This window comes from Bombina bombina, chromosome 2 (assembly GCF_027579735.1).
Source record: "Bombina bombina isolate aBomBom1 chromosome 2, aBomBom1.pri, whole genome shotgun sequence".
NCBI classification, from domain to species: Eukaryota; Metazoa; Chordata; class Amphibia; order Anura; family Bombinatoridae; genus Bombina; species Bombina bombina.
In genome coordinates this window covers 330,944,575-330,960,827 of record NC_069500.1, presented here as the reverse complement: position 1 = coordinate 330,960,827, position 16,253 = coordinate 330,944,575, and the positions used below count along the sequence as shown (strand labels likewise).

The 16,253-nt window shown below is 37.5% G+C and overlaps 1 protein-coding gene across 1 annotated transcript in view; it reads right to left on the bottom strand.

Moving 5' to 3' along the window:
- Positions 1-16,253, bottom strand: part of KSR2 (kinase suppressor of ras 2) — a 1,182,068-nt gene that overhangs the window by 416,575 nt on the left and 749,240 nt on the right. The window contains exons 8-10 of the mRNA XM_053701684.1: positions 11,503-11,570; positions 10,753-10,757; positions 5,259-5,405 (exon numbers count right to left, since the gene is read on the bottom strand). Coding sequence (XP_053557659.1) covers positions 5,259-5,405; positions 10,753-10,757; positions 11,503-11,570 — 220 coding nt within the window. The remainder of the gene's footprint in view (positions 1-5,258; positions 5,406-10,752; positions 10,758-11,502; positions 11,571-16,253) is intronic.

The window sequence follows — 16,253 nt, the reverse complement described above, 5'->3', positions numbered from 1 at the left end:
TCGGGATGGCTTATGTGTTTCCACCCTTCCCGATGCTTCCTCGATTGATTGCCAGAATCAAACAGGAGAGAGCATCAGTGATTCTAATAGCGCCTGCATGGCCACGCAGGACTTGGTATGCAGATCTAGTGGACATGTCATCCTGTCCACCTTGGTCTCTACCTCTGAAACAGGACCTTCTGATGCAGGGTCCCTTCAAACATCAAAATCTAATTTCTCTGAAGCTGACTGCTTGGAAATTGAACGCTTGATTTTATCAAAACGTGGTTTTTCTGAGTCAGTTATTGATACCTTAATACAGGCTAGGAAGCCTGTTACCAGAAAGATTTACCATAAGATATGGCGCAAATACTTATATTGGTGCGAATCCAAGAGTTACTCATGGAGTAAGGTTAGGATTCCGAGGATATTGTCTTTTCTACAAGAAGGTTTAGAAAAGGGTTTATCCGCTAGTTCCTTAAAGGGACAGATTTCAGCTCTGTCCATTCTTTTACACAAACGTCTGTCAGAAGTTCCGGACGTTCAAGCTTTTTGTCAGGCTTTAGCTAGGATCAAGCCTGTGTTTAAAACTGTTGCTCCACCATGGAGTTTGAACTTAGTTCTTAATGTTTTACAGGGTGTTCCGTTTGAACCCCTTCATTCCATTGATATCAAGCTGTTATCTTGGAAAGTTCTATTTTTAATGGCGATTTCCTCGGCTCGAAGAGTCTCTGAGTTATCCGCTTTACATTGTGATTCTCCTTATCTGATTTTTCATTCAGACAAGGTAGTTCTGCGTACTAAACCTGGGTTCCTACCTAAGGTGGTCACTAACAGGAATATCAATCAAGAGATTGTGGTTCCATCTTTGTGTCCTAATCCTTCTTCGAAGAAGGAACGTCTGCTACACAATCTGGATGTAGTCCGTGCCCTGAAATTTTATCTACAGGCAACTAAGGATTTTCGACAAACGTCTTCCCTGTTTGTCGTTTATTCTGGTCAGAGGAGAGGTCAAAAAGCTTCGGCTACCTCTCTCTCTTTTTGGCTTCGTAGCATAATTCGGTTAGCCTATGAGACTGCTGGACAGCAGCCTCCTGAAAGAATTACAGCACATTCTACTAGAGATGTGGCTTCCACTTGGGCCTTTAAGAATGAGGCTTCTGTTGAACAGATTTGCAAGGCTGCAACTTGGTCTTCTCTTCATACTTTTTCCAAATTTTACAAATTTGACACTTTTGCTTCTTCTGAGGCTGTTTTTGGGAGAAAGGTTCTTCAGGCAGTGGTTCCTTCCGTATAAAGAGCCTGCCTGTCCCTCCCGTCATCTGTGTACTTTAGCTTTGGTATTGGTATCCCAGAAGTAATGATGACCCGTGGACTGACCACACTTAACAGGATAAAACAAAATTTATGCTTACCTGATAAATTCCTTTCTCCTGTAGTGTGGTCAGTCCACGGCCTGCCCTGTTTTTTATGGCAGGTAAAAAAAAATTGAATTATACTCCAGTCACCACTACACCCTTTGGCTTCTCCTTTCTCGTTGGTCCTTGGTCGAATGACTGGAGGTGGCGTAGAGGGGAGGAGCTATATAGCAGCTCTGCTGGGTGAATCCTCTTGCACTTCCTGTTGGGGAGGAGTTAATATCCCAGAAGTAATGATGACCCATGGACTGACCACACTACAGGAGAAAGGAATTTATCAGGTAAGCATAAATTTTGTTTTTTCCTAAATTCACCTTCCAACCATGGGAGCGCAGAAAAGATAACAATATCTCTGTGAGGGAGCTTGCTTGTTGAAGAGATGGCGCCTGAACCAGAAAAATCGTCCAGATAAGGCGCCACTGCAAAACCCTGTAACCAAAGAACTGCCAAAAATGTTCCCAGAACCTTCGAAAAAATCCTGGGAGCCGTAGCAAGACCAAATGGAAAGGCCACAAACTGAAAATGTTTGTCCAGAAATGCAAATCTTAAAAACTTGTGATAATCCTTGTGGATAGGAAAATGCAGATACGTATCCTTTAAATCCACTGTGGTCATGAACTGACCCTCCTGAACTAAAGGAAGAATAGAACGAACAGTCTTCATCTTGAAAGACGGAACTCTGAGAAACTTGTTCACACTCTTGAAAACTAGAATAGGACGAAATGTTCCCTCTCTTTTGGGAACTACGAACAGATTGGAATAAAAACCCAGACCCTGCTCCTGAAAAGGAACAGGAACTATTACTCCCATATCGGAAAGATCGTGGACACAACACAAGAACGCCTCTCTCTTTATCTAGTTTACGTATAACCTGGAGAGTAGAAACCAGCCCCTGGGATAAGTCCTGAACTCTAGCTTGTAACCCTGGGATACGATGTTCACCACCCAGGGATCCGAAACATCTCGAACCCAAGCCTGAGCAAAAAAGAAAATCTGCCCCCCACAAGATCCACTCCCGGATTGGGGGCAGTCCCTTTATGCCGAGGATGTCTGCTATACGGTACCCACTATGTTAAGTAGTTTACCCTACTCTGCTATACGTTACTGTGTCAACTATGTTAAGTAGTTTTCCCTACTCTGATGAGTGACTAATAACATCTTGTCTGTCTGGACTGGTCAATATGGGATACACGTTTGGAATGGTGATTGCATGTATGAGCTTCTACATCTTATAATCTATGGATGCCTGCCATACTCTGCTGTAATAACTGTGATAGACTGTCTTATCCTGATGAACTATGTATAATGCCTTTTAGTGATATTCTGCCCTGGATTTGCACAGTTTCCACAGTAGCTGTCATGCTATAATAGCCATAGTGTTCTACCATACATTTGGAGACATGTTGCTTGTTGTATTCTAGCGGTTGAGCTTAGTTAGATAATATCCTGTCAATTTGTGTTTTTTTAATTATAACCTAGTTTGCATACAGCATTAGGTTTGTTGTTGATGCTATGATCGCATCAGACAGTGGGAGTGCCGTTTTACGCTTCTGATGACATGTTGGAGACGTCTCGTAATTTGATTGGTTAATATAATTAGCAATGTGGCTTTTTGTTATGAGAGGGCGTTCCTACCCCTGATGCGTTGCATGGAGCACTCTGATGTTGCGATCTGGTAGTCATCAACATATGGTTTTAATTCACTACACTGTTTTTGCGGTATTTGGGTAATATGAGGGCCATCTTAATATTTTGCTAAGGAGGTTTGTCCACAATAAGATAATTAATATTTATATAATAATGACTAATAATAAATGTTTTACATAGAGGAAGTGACATAACAATTAACATGGTCCGTATTCATTGGCTCTCATTCCGGTTAAATAGCACTATGGGTATATATAGGGATGTGGAATTGATAATTGGTGAGAACACAACATTTTTTGCACTTGATGTCCCAGTGAACAAGGTGCCAGCAGGTTCCAAAACGTTTGAGAATATGTGGTTTTAACTTTGTACTTGAATAAAGGTGATATTTCAACTTTACTAAATCTGGTGAGTGCAGTGGTCTGTTCTGGAGGAATGGAGTAACATTTGCTAAATATATATATATGTGTGTGTGTTTGCATACATACACATATTAAGACATGTGTATGTATGCATATAATACCATATATCATTGAGCCCTTATAACTTTTAAAAAAATGTTTTAAAGATTTTTTATTAGATAGCGTTTATATGAGTGTAAATGTACTTTTCATTGTATCTATGTTGTGTTTAGTGCAACTTTTTTCTCAATCTGCGCTAATCCATCAAGTATGTGTTGCACTCACAGCGCTTAAAGGACCTATTGCTCCTATCTAAGGTGGGCCCCCACTACCCACAGGGGAAATACTATTGTAAGAGAGGTTTAGAGAGGAGCGCCAGTTAAGTCAAGGTCTGGTGTGTATGTGTGAAAAGTATATTCACACTAGAACGAATAAAACCCTTTTAGTGAGGGCTTAGTTCCTATGACTTAACTGGCGCTCCTCTCTAAACCTCTAATCCATCAAGTGCAAATCACGATTGTGTTCGAGCGAATACGTTTACTTTCAACTCATAATTCGTGCGCTATTTCCGTTGTACGCAAAAAGACAAGAAAAAAACTGATTTAGATTGCACGCAACCCTTAAAGCGCTGCTCGTAATCTAGCCCTTATTAGGCTAACATGCAGAAGTCTGAACTGAAGAAAGAAAAGCTAGTTAACAGTAAGTAGTTTTAGGCACATTTGAAAGCCTCTGTAACAAGTCCTGTAGTCTATCTTCAGCCTGTTAATAAAGAATTATAAGGTCTATAGGACCCACAAACAGGCACAACTCCTTCCTAAGACATTCTGCTAATGAATAAGTGTTTACTATGATGTGCATTATAGTTATACTTTGGGTTTCTTTAAAGTACTATGAATTACTGTAGAACTGACTAATCAAACATATAATAAAAGACAATACAATTACACTTAGAGGCCGATTTATCAATGCCTGGTGGACATGATCCACTGATCATGTTCGCCAGACAACGCTGAATGCCAACAGCATACGTTGTTGGCATTTAACATTGCACAAGCAGTTCTGGTGAACTGCTTGTGCAATGCCGCCCCTGCAGATTCATGGCCAATCGGCCGCTAGCAGGGGGTGTCAATCAACCGGAAACAAAGGCTCGTCCGGAAACAGATACATTAGGGGCCGTTCGGGGATTAATATATTGGCCCCTTACTCAGAATCTTCTTTTTCCTTTCCTAAAAAAAATGTTTTTTCCCCATTTCTCTGTTCCATTTCTGTTACAGCCATCAGCCAATCACATTTAAATACATATATAGGAAATTTGTTTAGTGGATATGTTGTAATAAGTGATTAAGAAACTTGCTGGTACTAGTGTGCAATATAAGTGCATTGAGTAATGAATATATCATATAGCATGAGTAAGGGTTTATAGCCCGAAACGTTGCTGTTGGATTCACACTCTGGAATAAAAAACTGTTGTTGAAAATATAGTGCTGTGAAGCTTGTTTGCACTTGTGACACATAGTGCACATATATGAAACAGATTTAACTTTTGGATGCAAAAATATTTTATCATCTTAAACTAATGCTCATTAATATTTATGCTGAAGGAGTGAGTGTGGTTTTAGATCCATTTACATACTGTAGCAGAGAAAACATTTCCACATAAAATGAGATGAAATATCTGACTTATGCATAGAATCCATTAGACTGCACACCAATCTAAAACTAATTTTAGCGTCTGCTGTACGACGTACACATTTTTATTCTCTGACATAAAAAAAAACATGTACTAGAAGGGTTGCGTTTTAATGGGACTTACCTTATTAATTTTGTTGGTTTTAGGTAGGGTTTGGCTAATATGGAGGTCTGAATACCTTGGGGGTTTCCGCAATGGGTTGTTGATGTCACATGGTACAGATTCTGTCCGAACTAACCGTGCTGAAGTGAAACAGAAAAAAGAAGACAGCTGACATTGTCAAAGTATTTGGAATACAAAACAGATACATAAAAGCTAATTTATTCTTTGTAAAGTTCTAAAAGCAGTATTGATCATTATTACTCTGTGTTTATTAATTATAAGTATTTACTATAGCACAGACTGAGCAGACAAATGAAAACCCATTGAAAAAGATATTGCACGTTAAAGGGATACTAAACCCAAATTTTTTATTTTATGATTCAGATAGAGCATGCAATTTTAAGCCACTTTCTAATTTACTCCTATTATCAATTTTTATTTATTCTCTTGCTAACTTTATTTGAAAAGCAGGAATGTAAGTTTAGAAGCTGGCCCATTTTTGAAGCCACCAATCAGCAAGCACTATCCAGGGTTCTGAACCAAAAATGGGCCGGCTTCTAAGCTTACGTTTCCTGCTTTTCAAATAAAGTTAGCAAGAGAATAAAGAAAAAATGATAATAGGAGTAAATTAGAAAGTTGCTTAAAATTGCATGCTCTATCTGTTTTCTTATTTAAAGTCCAGTGAGTGCGGATCTATTTTGTAGTATTGAAAACCATTGTTCCTGACACCCTGGCCAGTCAATGAGGAGGTGAGAGTGCTTATCCCACAACTATGGCTCTATATATACTGTATATATACACACATACAGTACATATACACACACTCACACATTATAGAGTTTTCTACCTTTTTAAAAACAAAATCATGTTAGTGGTCCATGGGATTCAAAGTTGTGAGTTTAGTGGTCGCTGAGGTCGGAAAGGTTGGTGAACCCTGCCCTATATCTACTATTCTGTCCTAGTTCAAGCAAAAAACCTACCCACCAAAAGTCCCCAAAGCACATTTTTTTCTGGGAGAAACAAAACAAACATTCTTAGTTGTGTTTTTCTTGAGGGCCACAAAAACTAGAGAACCACATGTGTCCCATGGGCTGCCAGTTGGGCATCCTTAATTTAGAATGTGATATTGTACAAACAATAGGCTCCAGTTATTCTAGGTCAGCATTTAACTTTGCACAAGCAATGCTTAAAGGGATTGAATTCATCATTCAGACAGAGCATGCAATTTTAAGCAACTTTCTCATTTACTCCTATTATACATTTTTCTTCGTTCTCTTGCTATCTTTATTTAAAAAGCAAGAATGTAAACTTAGGAGGTGGTACATTTTTAGTTCAGCACCTGGGTTGCACTGATTGGTAGCTAAATGTACCCACCAATCAGCAAGCGCTATGAAAGGTGCTGAACCAAAAATAGGCTGGCTCCTTAGCTTAGATTCCTGCTTTTTCAAATAAAGAGAGCAAGAGAATGAAGAAAAATTTACAATAGAAGTAAATTAGAAAGTTGCTTAAAATTGCTGCGCTATCTGAATCATGAAAGAAAATATGTGGGTTTAGTATCCCTTTAAGCAATGCCGCCCCTTGCTCGTTGGTAGCCAATCAGCCGCTAGCAGGGGCTGTCAATGGGGATGATTTAAATGCAGACAGGTTAGGCAGCCAGTGGTCTTAAGACTGCTGCTACTTAACTATTGTTTCAGGCGAGCTGAAACACCTAGGCTCCAAAGCAGCTATTGCTGCTTGGTATATGGAGGACCAATGAGTAAATTTAGTTGAGATGAAATGATGATGATAAATAACAGATAAGAAAATAATTACTAGCACAAGCCAACATTACCTAGCACCCACAAAAAATGTATCATCTAAAGAAGAGACTATAAACACCCAGCTGTTATCTATAATGTGTTTCAACTGGCAGTAACTATTACGGCCACATAGAAAGTAATCTAAACAGAAATAATTGTGACACTTCATCCATCAAATAAATGCATTGTGAGTGACAACGTCATCTATATGCCGTTATACCACATTTTAGCATCAAAGGGATAATTTTATTATTATTAAAAAAAAAAAAAGAAAATAAAGAAATAATTTAAGTAAGTGAATAGTTTCTGTTGTAAATGGGACTAATTAAAAAAGAATACATTATGGCATTCTATAACAAAAATTTAAAGTGACCACCATTTATTTATGAAACTAAAATGTAGAAAGCGAATGTATTATAATGGATTTTTTCAGAGTGCTCTATTAATAAATTAAGAGAATACAGTACATAGCAAAAACAATTACATACAAAATACCTTTACTTGTACAAGAGGGAATTATGTATTGGTATAATAGTATAATGTAATGATATGAGTACATGCAATGGTTTATAAAATATCACAAATCATAGATATCACTAAAAATTAGTTTGTGTTGAAAATATTTCAAATTATGAGTTAAAGTATAAATAGTTTAGCTTTTTTAATCTTGTTGTGAACTAAAGCTTGATATAAAATAAAAGTGGTCAGCAAAAGAGGAAACTCTAACACAATTACAGTTAGCTGGAAGTGCTTTCTATCAATAAGATATGACTGTTTGCTGATGTAAATGTTTAGTGATCTGATGTAACCCTAACCACTGTCTTAACAACAGCAAGAAGGTTTCTGTTAAAGGGACAGTAAACATTGTTTTCTGATAATTGTTACGCTCAGGGGTCAAGTCGAGCGGGAACGCATGGGAACGGAGCTCCTGCACTATTTCTGCAGGTGGAACTAAGTTCCCCCCCTGTACAGAGAAACATAAACACTTCAGTTAACACCTGCTGCTGCTAGTGGGAGGAGTTGGGAGCACAGTCTGGTTAGAGGGATAGTGAGATCCTCTGGTAATTCCTACAATATACTAAATGCAAGCCTGTCAGTGGTACTGTTGTGTGACTCACCCCATGCTGTGTGAAACACATGATGATTACATTTCTGTGTGGCTTGCTCTGGGGTTATTTAGCTCCCCTCAGCAGAAATATGACTATTGCCCTTTAAAGTGGGTGAGACTCTGTGACAGAGGAGGAGTCTGGACGTTGCTGTCAGACACTGAATTCTCAGCTTGCCCTGAACAGAAGAGAAGGGGAGGAAGGAGGGTGTGAGGAAATGAAGCTAGATAGCTATGCACCATGTAAGTTAAAAACAAAGTATGGACACCCTGGCCAGATTATCTGCAGATAATGTATTTGCTGCAGATTCCCACCCAGTTTCATTTCAATGTACAAATGCCCCTACATGTGTTCTAAAAAGTGTGTATCTGGCTTCTCAGTATTCAGTATCAGTTGAATCCTAAATAAACAAATTAAAATTTGATCCCTTTGTTGATTTTAATTTGCTTTCATTACCAGAGTGTATATATTACTATACATACTAATATCAGTGTGTGAGGGTGTGTATGTAAGTGTGTTTGTGTGTATAAACAATATTAATTTTGAGGACGATGGAAGTTTTGGTGAGTTCCCACACTTTTTTTTTAGGGACTTGACCCCTGGTTACACACTGTGCATAATCAATTACTACAATGAGATCAGGGGTCAAGTCCCTACAAAAAAAGTGTGGGAACTCACCAAGACTTCCACCACCAAACATTATTATTGTTTTATACACACACAAAACAAACTTATATACACACACACACACACTGTATTTATATGTATACTAGGCGATAAGCCTGCCCAGAGGGCAGTCTAATTAAAACAAATATATAAACTCCAAGAGGTAATAATACAAAAAAAATAAAAATGTAAAATTACAGAAAAAAGTAAACAAAGCTATTCAAAATAAAAAAAATTAAACCTAAACTAATACCACTATAAAATAAAAATCCCCCCAAAATAAAAACACCCCCTAATCGGCTGACTTCAAAATCTTAGTCAATAGGAATGCAAGGTACCCCCATTTTAAACGAGTACCTTGCATTGCATCTTCAGTGTGCGGTGACGATTGTCCGAAGAGGATCTCCACGCTCGATGGCTCCACGGTCGCCGTTCTTCTGTTCCGCGGTCACCTCTGCTCCGCACCGGCTTGGTCTGGATGAAGATAGAAGAGGTTGCCGTGCTGAAGAAGATATTGCCGCCTCCAAGAAGACTGCACCGCCTGGAAAGAAGACCTTCCCCGCCGGACTTCTGAGAGTGGTGAGTAACTATTTGGGGCTTAGACTTAGGCTTCTTCTTTTTTTTTTTTTTTTTTTTTTTTTTTTTTTAGATTAGGGATTTATTGGGCTTGTAAAATAGCTGAATGCCTTTTTCTTAGTGTTAGGTTTTTTTTTATTTTGGGGGGGTTTGGTGGTAGGGGATGATTTACTGTTGGGGGGGACTTAGTATTTTTTAAATGTAAAAGAGCTGTTTAACATAGGGCAATGCCCTACATAAAGGCCCTTTTTAAGGGCTATTGGTAGTTTAGTTTAGATTATGTGGTGTTTTTATTTTGTTTTTGTTTTTTATTTTCAAAGGATTAGGTTTAATTTTTTTATTTTTGATAATTGTGTTTATTTTTTCAGTAATTTTGGAATTTTTTTTAATTTATTTTTTGTAATTTTAAAAATATATTCTTTATAATTTAATGTTAGGTTTTATGATTTTTTTATTTTAATTGTAACTTAGTTTATGTAATTGCGGTTAATTTAGGGGGTTTTAGGTTAGGGGGCCTTAGTAATTAAATTAGTATTTGCATTGTGGGGGGTTGGCAGTTAGGAATTAATAGGTTAATTAGGTTTATTGTGATGTGGGGGTTTAGGGTTTAATAGGTTAATTAGGTTTATTTCGATGTGGGGGGTTGGCGGTTTAGGGGTTAATAGGTTAATTTAGGTTTATTTTATGTGGGGGGTTGGCGGTTTATGGGTTAATAGTATAATTAGGGTAGTTGGCGTTGTAGGGTTTAGCTTGTTTAGGGGTTAATATTGTAATTTATTTATTTGCATTGTGGGGGTTTGGTGGTTTAAGGGTTAGGTGGTTTCTGTTGTAGGGGTTTGGCGGTTTAAGGGTTAGTTTTTTTTGTTAATACTTTGTGCGGGCGGTTGTTTGTTTTTTTCTTAATACTTCTTGCGGGTGGTTATTTAGGTTTTTTTTAATACTTTGTGCGGGCGGGTTAGGTTTTTTTTTTTGTTAATACTTCATGCAGGCGATTAGTTTTATTTTTTTCATACTTCGTGCGGGCGGTTAGGCTTTTTTTTTTCTTAATGCTGCTTCGTTTGCCTATGCCTGCATCCAACCTTCGGTTAGGTTTTCAGTGGATTCTTTCACCACCCTGCCATTTTCGTAATCAACCTGGATGCAGCTTCGGTGCATCCAAGTGGATTGTTTTGGCTGCGCGCACAGCCAACATTCTATTGGCTGCCTCATGCAGCCAACATTCCTTTGAGGATGTGTGCTTAACTGGTGACGGCAACGGATGCGTTACAAACACGATTATAGTATAGATAATCTATACACTTTGGTTAATAAAAGAAAATTAAAACCAATTAATGGTTGTCTTTGGGCTTGAGACTCCTCCTCTGTCACAGAGTCTCACCCACTTAAGGTGCAATAGTCCTTTTTCTGTTGAGAGGAGCTAAATAACCCCAGAGTTGCACATTACTAGAGGATCTCACTATCCATCTAACCAGACTGTACTCCAGCTCCTCCCACCAGTAGCAGCAGTGTTTACAGAAGTGTTTCTGTTCTCTGTCCAGAGGGAACTTAGTTTCTCCTGCAAAAGTAGTGCAGGAACTCCATTTCCATGTGTTCCCGCTCGTCTTGACCCTGAATGAGTTTTAAACATTACCACCATTGCAGCGTTATGAGGATTACAACAGAGGACTTCTGAGAGCATCAATATACATAAATCTTTATTTTCACAAGATGAGGATCTCATTGTAGTAAATGACTGTGCACATGCTGCACAATTATGGGGGGGGAAATAATGTTTACTGTCCCTTTAAAAAAGAAGCATAAAGTAAACTAACCTAATGTGATATAACTGCAATATGTTTTATTTATACCACAGACAACTATAATATATAGGTGTTATTTCCACTAATTTGTATTTGCAACTATTTAACTAGCAGACTATATATATGGTTAAAAAGTGATTTAAAAAATGGAAGTTTTCTGTGCTAGACATTCATTTTTGCTTCTGGTTTTGCATAATGAGTTTGAGTGGCAAATAGAAAGAGTTGGGGAGAACTATATGCAAACTATGGTGCATCACTATTTGCAACTGATCGCACGAGTTAAGGCACCCATATTACATTGTTATAATTAGTCACTTACCTCCTCTGTGTATGATTAGTAAATGACATGGAGGGGCCTCTTTGGTGCATTTATTGTGGCACTTTAACCTGATGAGAAAACAGAAATATACAGTTTTAGATTTTGTCTACATTTTCTGGATACTGTGTTTGAAACTGGTGATATATAAAAAAAAACGAGTTATCTGGTGATATTTATATATCTGGTGACGATCTCTCAGATGCACCAGAGAAAATATGTTCCTGATTGTTCTGAATAATATTTTTAAACAACACTATCCTCTTACTTATTATACCAGTGTTAAATTACAGATAGTATAAAAACAATGAATCCTTGTGTATTTAGCCTTTGTGACTCTAAGTTTTGATCTGTTTCAACCTCAAAACTAGCACAAAATGAATCCTAAATCCTTTGCAATGAGTGTTGGGCTTTTTCAGGCTGGTGGCATTTTGATCTACAAACAAAGACACATACTGAATTAAAATGATATATTCTGAAAAAAGGTAGTTTATACAAAATTAAATGATTTTTCTTGAACTTATACACAAGCACATGTGTTTCAGCCAGACAAATAGAATGCCAGACAGTCAGGTGTGTCTCAAGAATTACTTCCCAGGGTTACAAGGTATTACAGAAGCTACTCTACAACAAGGCAAATTACCGCTTAGGGCATTACATTTATATGTGCTGCATATTAACAGATTGCAGTTCATATCTCTTCATCCTGGTTTGATAGCATTGCATTATCAGAAAACATCTCTGTACATTTTGCAACTGAAAATCTAACCATAGAAAACATTCCTTACCTAAACTTATTATTATAAATATTTTACTTGCCAATATCAGCAAGTCTGTCCTTTCTTTTTAAAAGATTCATGAGCACTGTGGAACCTGTTCTCCGCCAGTTTAAAGACTGATTAAACCTCCATGTTTGCAATTCAATATCTCATGGGCTGTAGAACATTGCTAGGCATTTCAATGAAGCTGGGGAAACTGGAACGTTCTCACCTTGTCAGCCGTTTCTCCTAGTATCCCATAGATTTACATATAAAGTAAGCGTTAAAGGGATGCTGTACTCAAAATGTTTCTATTATTGATATAAAAAAACAGCATCAGCCAGTAAGCATTGGAAGGAAGCTTAGCACAAAGCACCTATTAGCCAATGATATTAGTAGGAAATACACACCTGATACTGCTGTATTAGTTTCAGATTAAAGGGACAGTATGCACCAATTTTCATATAACTGCATGTAATAGACACTACTATAAAGAATAATATACACGGATACTGATCTAAAAATCCAGTATAAAACCTTTTAAAAACTTACTTAGAAGCTCACAGTTTAGCACTATTGAAAAGGTTAGGCTGGGACACCCAATGCAATGGGCTGGAAAGCAAAAAGAGCAGACACTTCCCCCTCCCCTGCATATGAAAAGACCCTTTACACAAACAGGAGCAAGCTGGAGTAGGTAGACAAAAGTCTACTTCTAAAACTTTGGGGCTTGGTTAGGAGTGTGAAAATCAGCACAATGCTATTTAAAAATAAGCAAAATTATACATTTAAAAAAAAATACCTTTATGGGCTATTAAATGGATCATCTACAAAACATTTATGCAAAGAAAAATCTAGTGTACAGGGTACCTTTAAATGCAAATAGCTTTTACTTCACTATTTTTTCAGGAAATTAAAAACACAATTTTGATGTGTTTAAATACCACCCATTCATTTAAATGATATACATTGGGGCATATGTATCAAGCTCCATAACCCTGTCCGTCTGCTCTGAGCAGGCGGACACACATCGTCACAATACAACCCGATCTAGTACGATCGGGTTGATTGACACCCCCTGCTGGCGGCCTGTTGGCCGCGAGTCTGCAGGGGGCGGCGTTGCACCAGCAGCTCTTGTGAGCTGCTGGTGCAATGCTGAATACGGCGAGCATATTGCTCGCCGTATTCAGCGAGGTCTGGTGGACCTGATCCGCAGTGTCGGATCAGGTCCACCAGACCTTGATACATATGCCCCTTTATCTTTTAGTATATTCTCCCAATAAAGGAAAACACTTGATAGGTACATGGTCATTTTTTTAATTAATTCTAATTTATTTATTTAGAAAAAGCATTGGCTTGTGAGAAACAGTATCTTTTAGTAGAAAGGCATGCAATAAACAGCTTATGCTAATAAAGTAAACTAAAATACCAGTTCTAAAACACCTAAACATATTAACATAACATACAGCCTGTGCGCAAATCTGCCCCAATAACATATGGCGGATTCTGTCCAATATATGAATAAAGAGGACTTACAAGTTCAATGTCCCCTTACAAATATCCAGTTCAAAATAAAGTTACATTAATATTTTTTTGTACAAAAGTCTATGTGAAATCTGATATTTAAGCACAATAAGTGCTATTATGAGGGGAGAAAACACCTTAATAGAGATTATATGACTAAACAGAAATCATTTTAAGACTGATTTTGTGCTCTTCTATTAGATCATATTTTGTTGGAAATTGAGTTGTTTCTATTACATCTTCAGCAGCTGAAAACAATGTGAAGGTTATTTCAAAACACAAAACAGATCAACAATGTGAACGATGTCCCTGCAGTTCAATTTAAAAAAAAAAGGCTGGTGTAATTTAGTGGGGTGATCCTGACTGTTCTCGGCCATTAGATTTATTTGTTAAGTCTTAGCTGTGAAGGTGAAAATAGAAGGCACAGGGAAAATAATAGTGCAGTAACCTAAACAGTGAGACTACAAGTATACAGCTACCCCAGTCTTAGAGGGGATTTTAAAAACCATATTAACATGATACCCCTAGATAATTTTTAAATATAATTATATAAAAGTGAAAATACTTGGCACACAGGGATTAATTCCAAAGCGTGGGTTTCATTTGATTCACAGCTTTTAAAGGCGCAGCAGGTAGGAGCATTGTGCTGGATCGCTAGGAAGCATAGACCACCAATCATACAAAAAAATAACCCTATTGAGGCAGGTATTTAAAAAAATGGGATAAAATGTTAAAGAGTTATAAGGGTCTATCTTCTATAAAATCTCCACTGTCCCCTGTTTTTGTAAACGCTGAATTTAAAAAAGGACTAGAAATAGGAGAAAGTGGAGGTGGCGAGATTGGTTACTCAATACCATTTTGCGTATTGGTCCACAATAACAAATTGAAACCGAGAGCTGAGTTGCAAAACATAGCAGGAGGAATTTTTACAAATTGGTCAAAATATGCCCAATTGACACACCTAGTACACACCTCTCCATATGGGGACGACCTCATACGACAACTTACTGATTTTGAAAAATTATGTTTAAACACTACACCAATTAAAGGTACATTGTCTATTGCAAGGAAAATATTAAGTAAACTGAAGAATATATCACTGCCCACATATGTCGATAGATGGCATCAGGAGCTGCCCACACACTTGGAACCCAAATATTGGAAACAAATGTTTTATCGCACTCATAAAGCTTCAGGGTCAGCTAGTATTTTAGAACTTAATTTTAAGATTCTGACAAGCACAGATTGAAAACCATCTACCCAAATTCTCATGGTTTATGTTGGCGTGGGTGCGGGGAAATAGGCACTATGACACACATCTCGTGGGCTTGTAAAGAATTAAACACAATATGGTGAGAAGTGGAAAAATTGCGTGAATTTTTGTTTGGCACAGGTTATACACTGCAGGCATCCCATGCATTATTTAATCAGAAACCTGGAAAATTCTTTAAAATAAGACAGGCGGTTTTTCAGATAGCTCTTAATAGCGCCAAATCTATTATAGCAAGAATGTGGAAATTAAATACACAACCCACAAGACAAATGTGGATCAATAGAACAGATGAGTTATTCTTCTTAGAAACGTATGACTTTTATAAAAAACAGAAACTAAAATTTTTTTCCATAGTATGCAATTCTATTGGGACCAGTATAAAGCATCTACTGTACCCTCTTAACGTAAGCAAACAAGCTCAGGAGCCCTCCGTCCACCCCTGTTCCTTCGCTTACTAGAATATAGGAAGAGATTAAAGCTTATTATAATAGAAGATTCTATGTCTTGTTAGAGATTGGAAGCATTGACCGAAAAGTCTATTATGTTGTTTTATTTTATGTTTTGATGTTGTGTAAGGATGGATAATATTACAAACAATATGTTTTCATTGATTGTATCCTTGAATTGTGAAAAATTGAATAAAAATCAATATATACAAAAAGTGAAAATACTATGAGCTAAGATGTATTTCTAGATTACAAGCCACACAAATAATAGCTGGACCACGCTACCATTAGCATGCAACTTGATATAAAAGGGTCCTTGATAAATCAGAATTACCAGAGAAGATTTAGCACAGCCGACATTGGTCTAAACTTCTAAAGCACTCATTACTTTCAATGGATATTGCAACCGTGTTAAATAGCACTGATATTACAAAGCGAAAGTTATGGGTTGTGCGTGAGTGAAAGACCAAATAGTACTAGAAAAATGAGTGCAACTTGAGACCTGGGGGCCGATTTATCAAAGCTTCAACTGTTAATGTGCTGGAAGTCCACGTCAAATTAGACGCCAAGTTGATCCGCCGTAGTTAACACAGCATCAATGTTGAAATGTTAAACATAATATACGCTCCTGTGAGATCAATCCGATGCAAATCGTTGCTTGCGTTATTCGAGCGTAATACTGATTATCCGCCTTCACATTCGACTCTATTTGACCCCCTCACCAATTTATCAAACATTCAACATGTACGCTGGCAA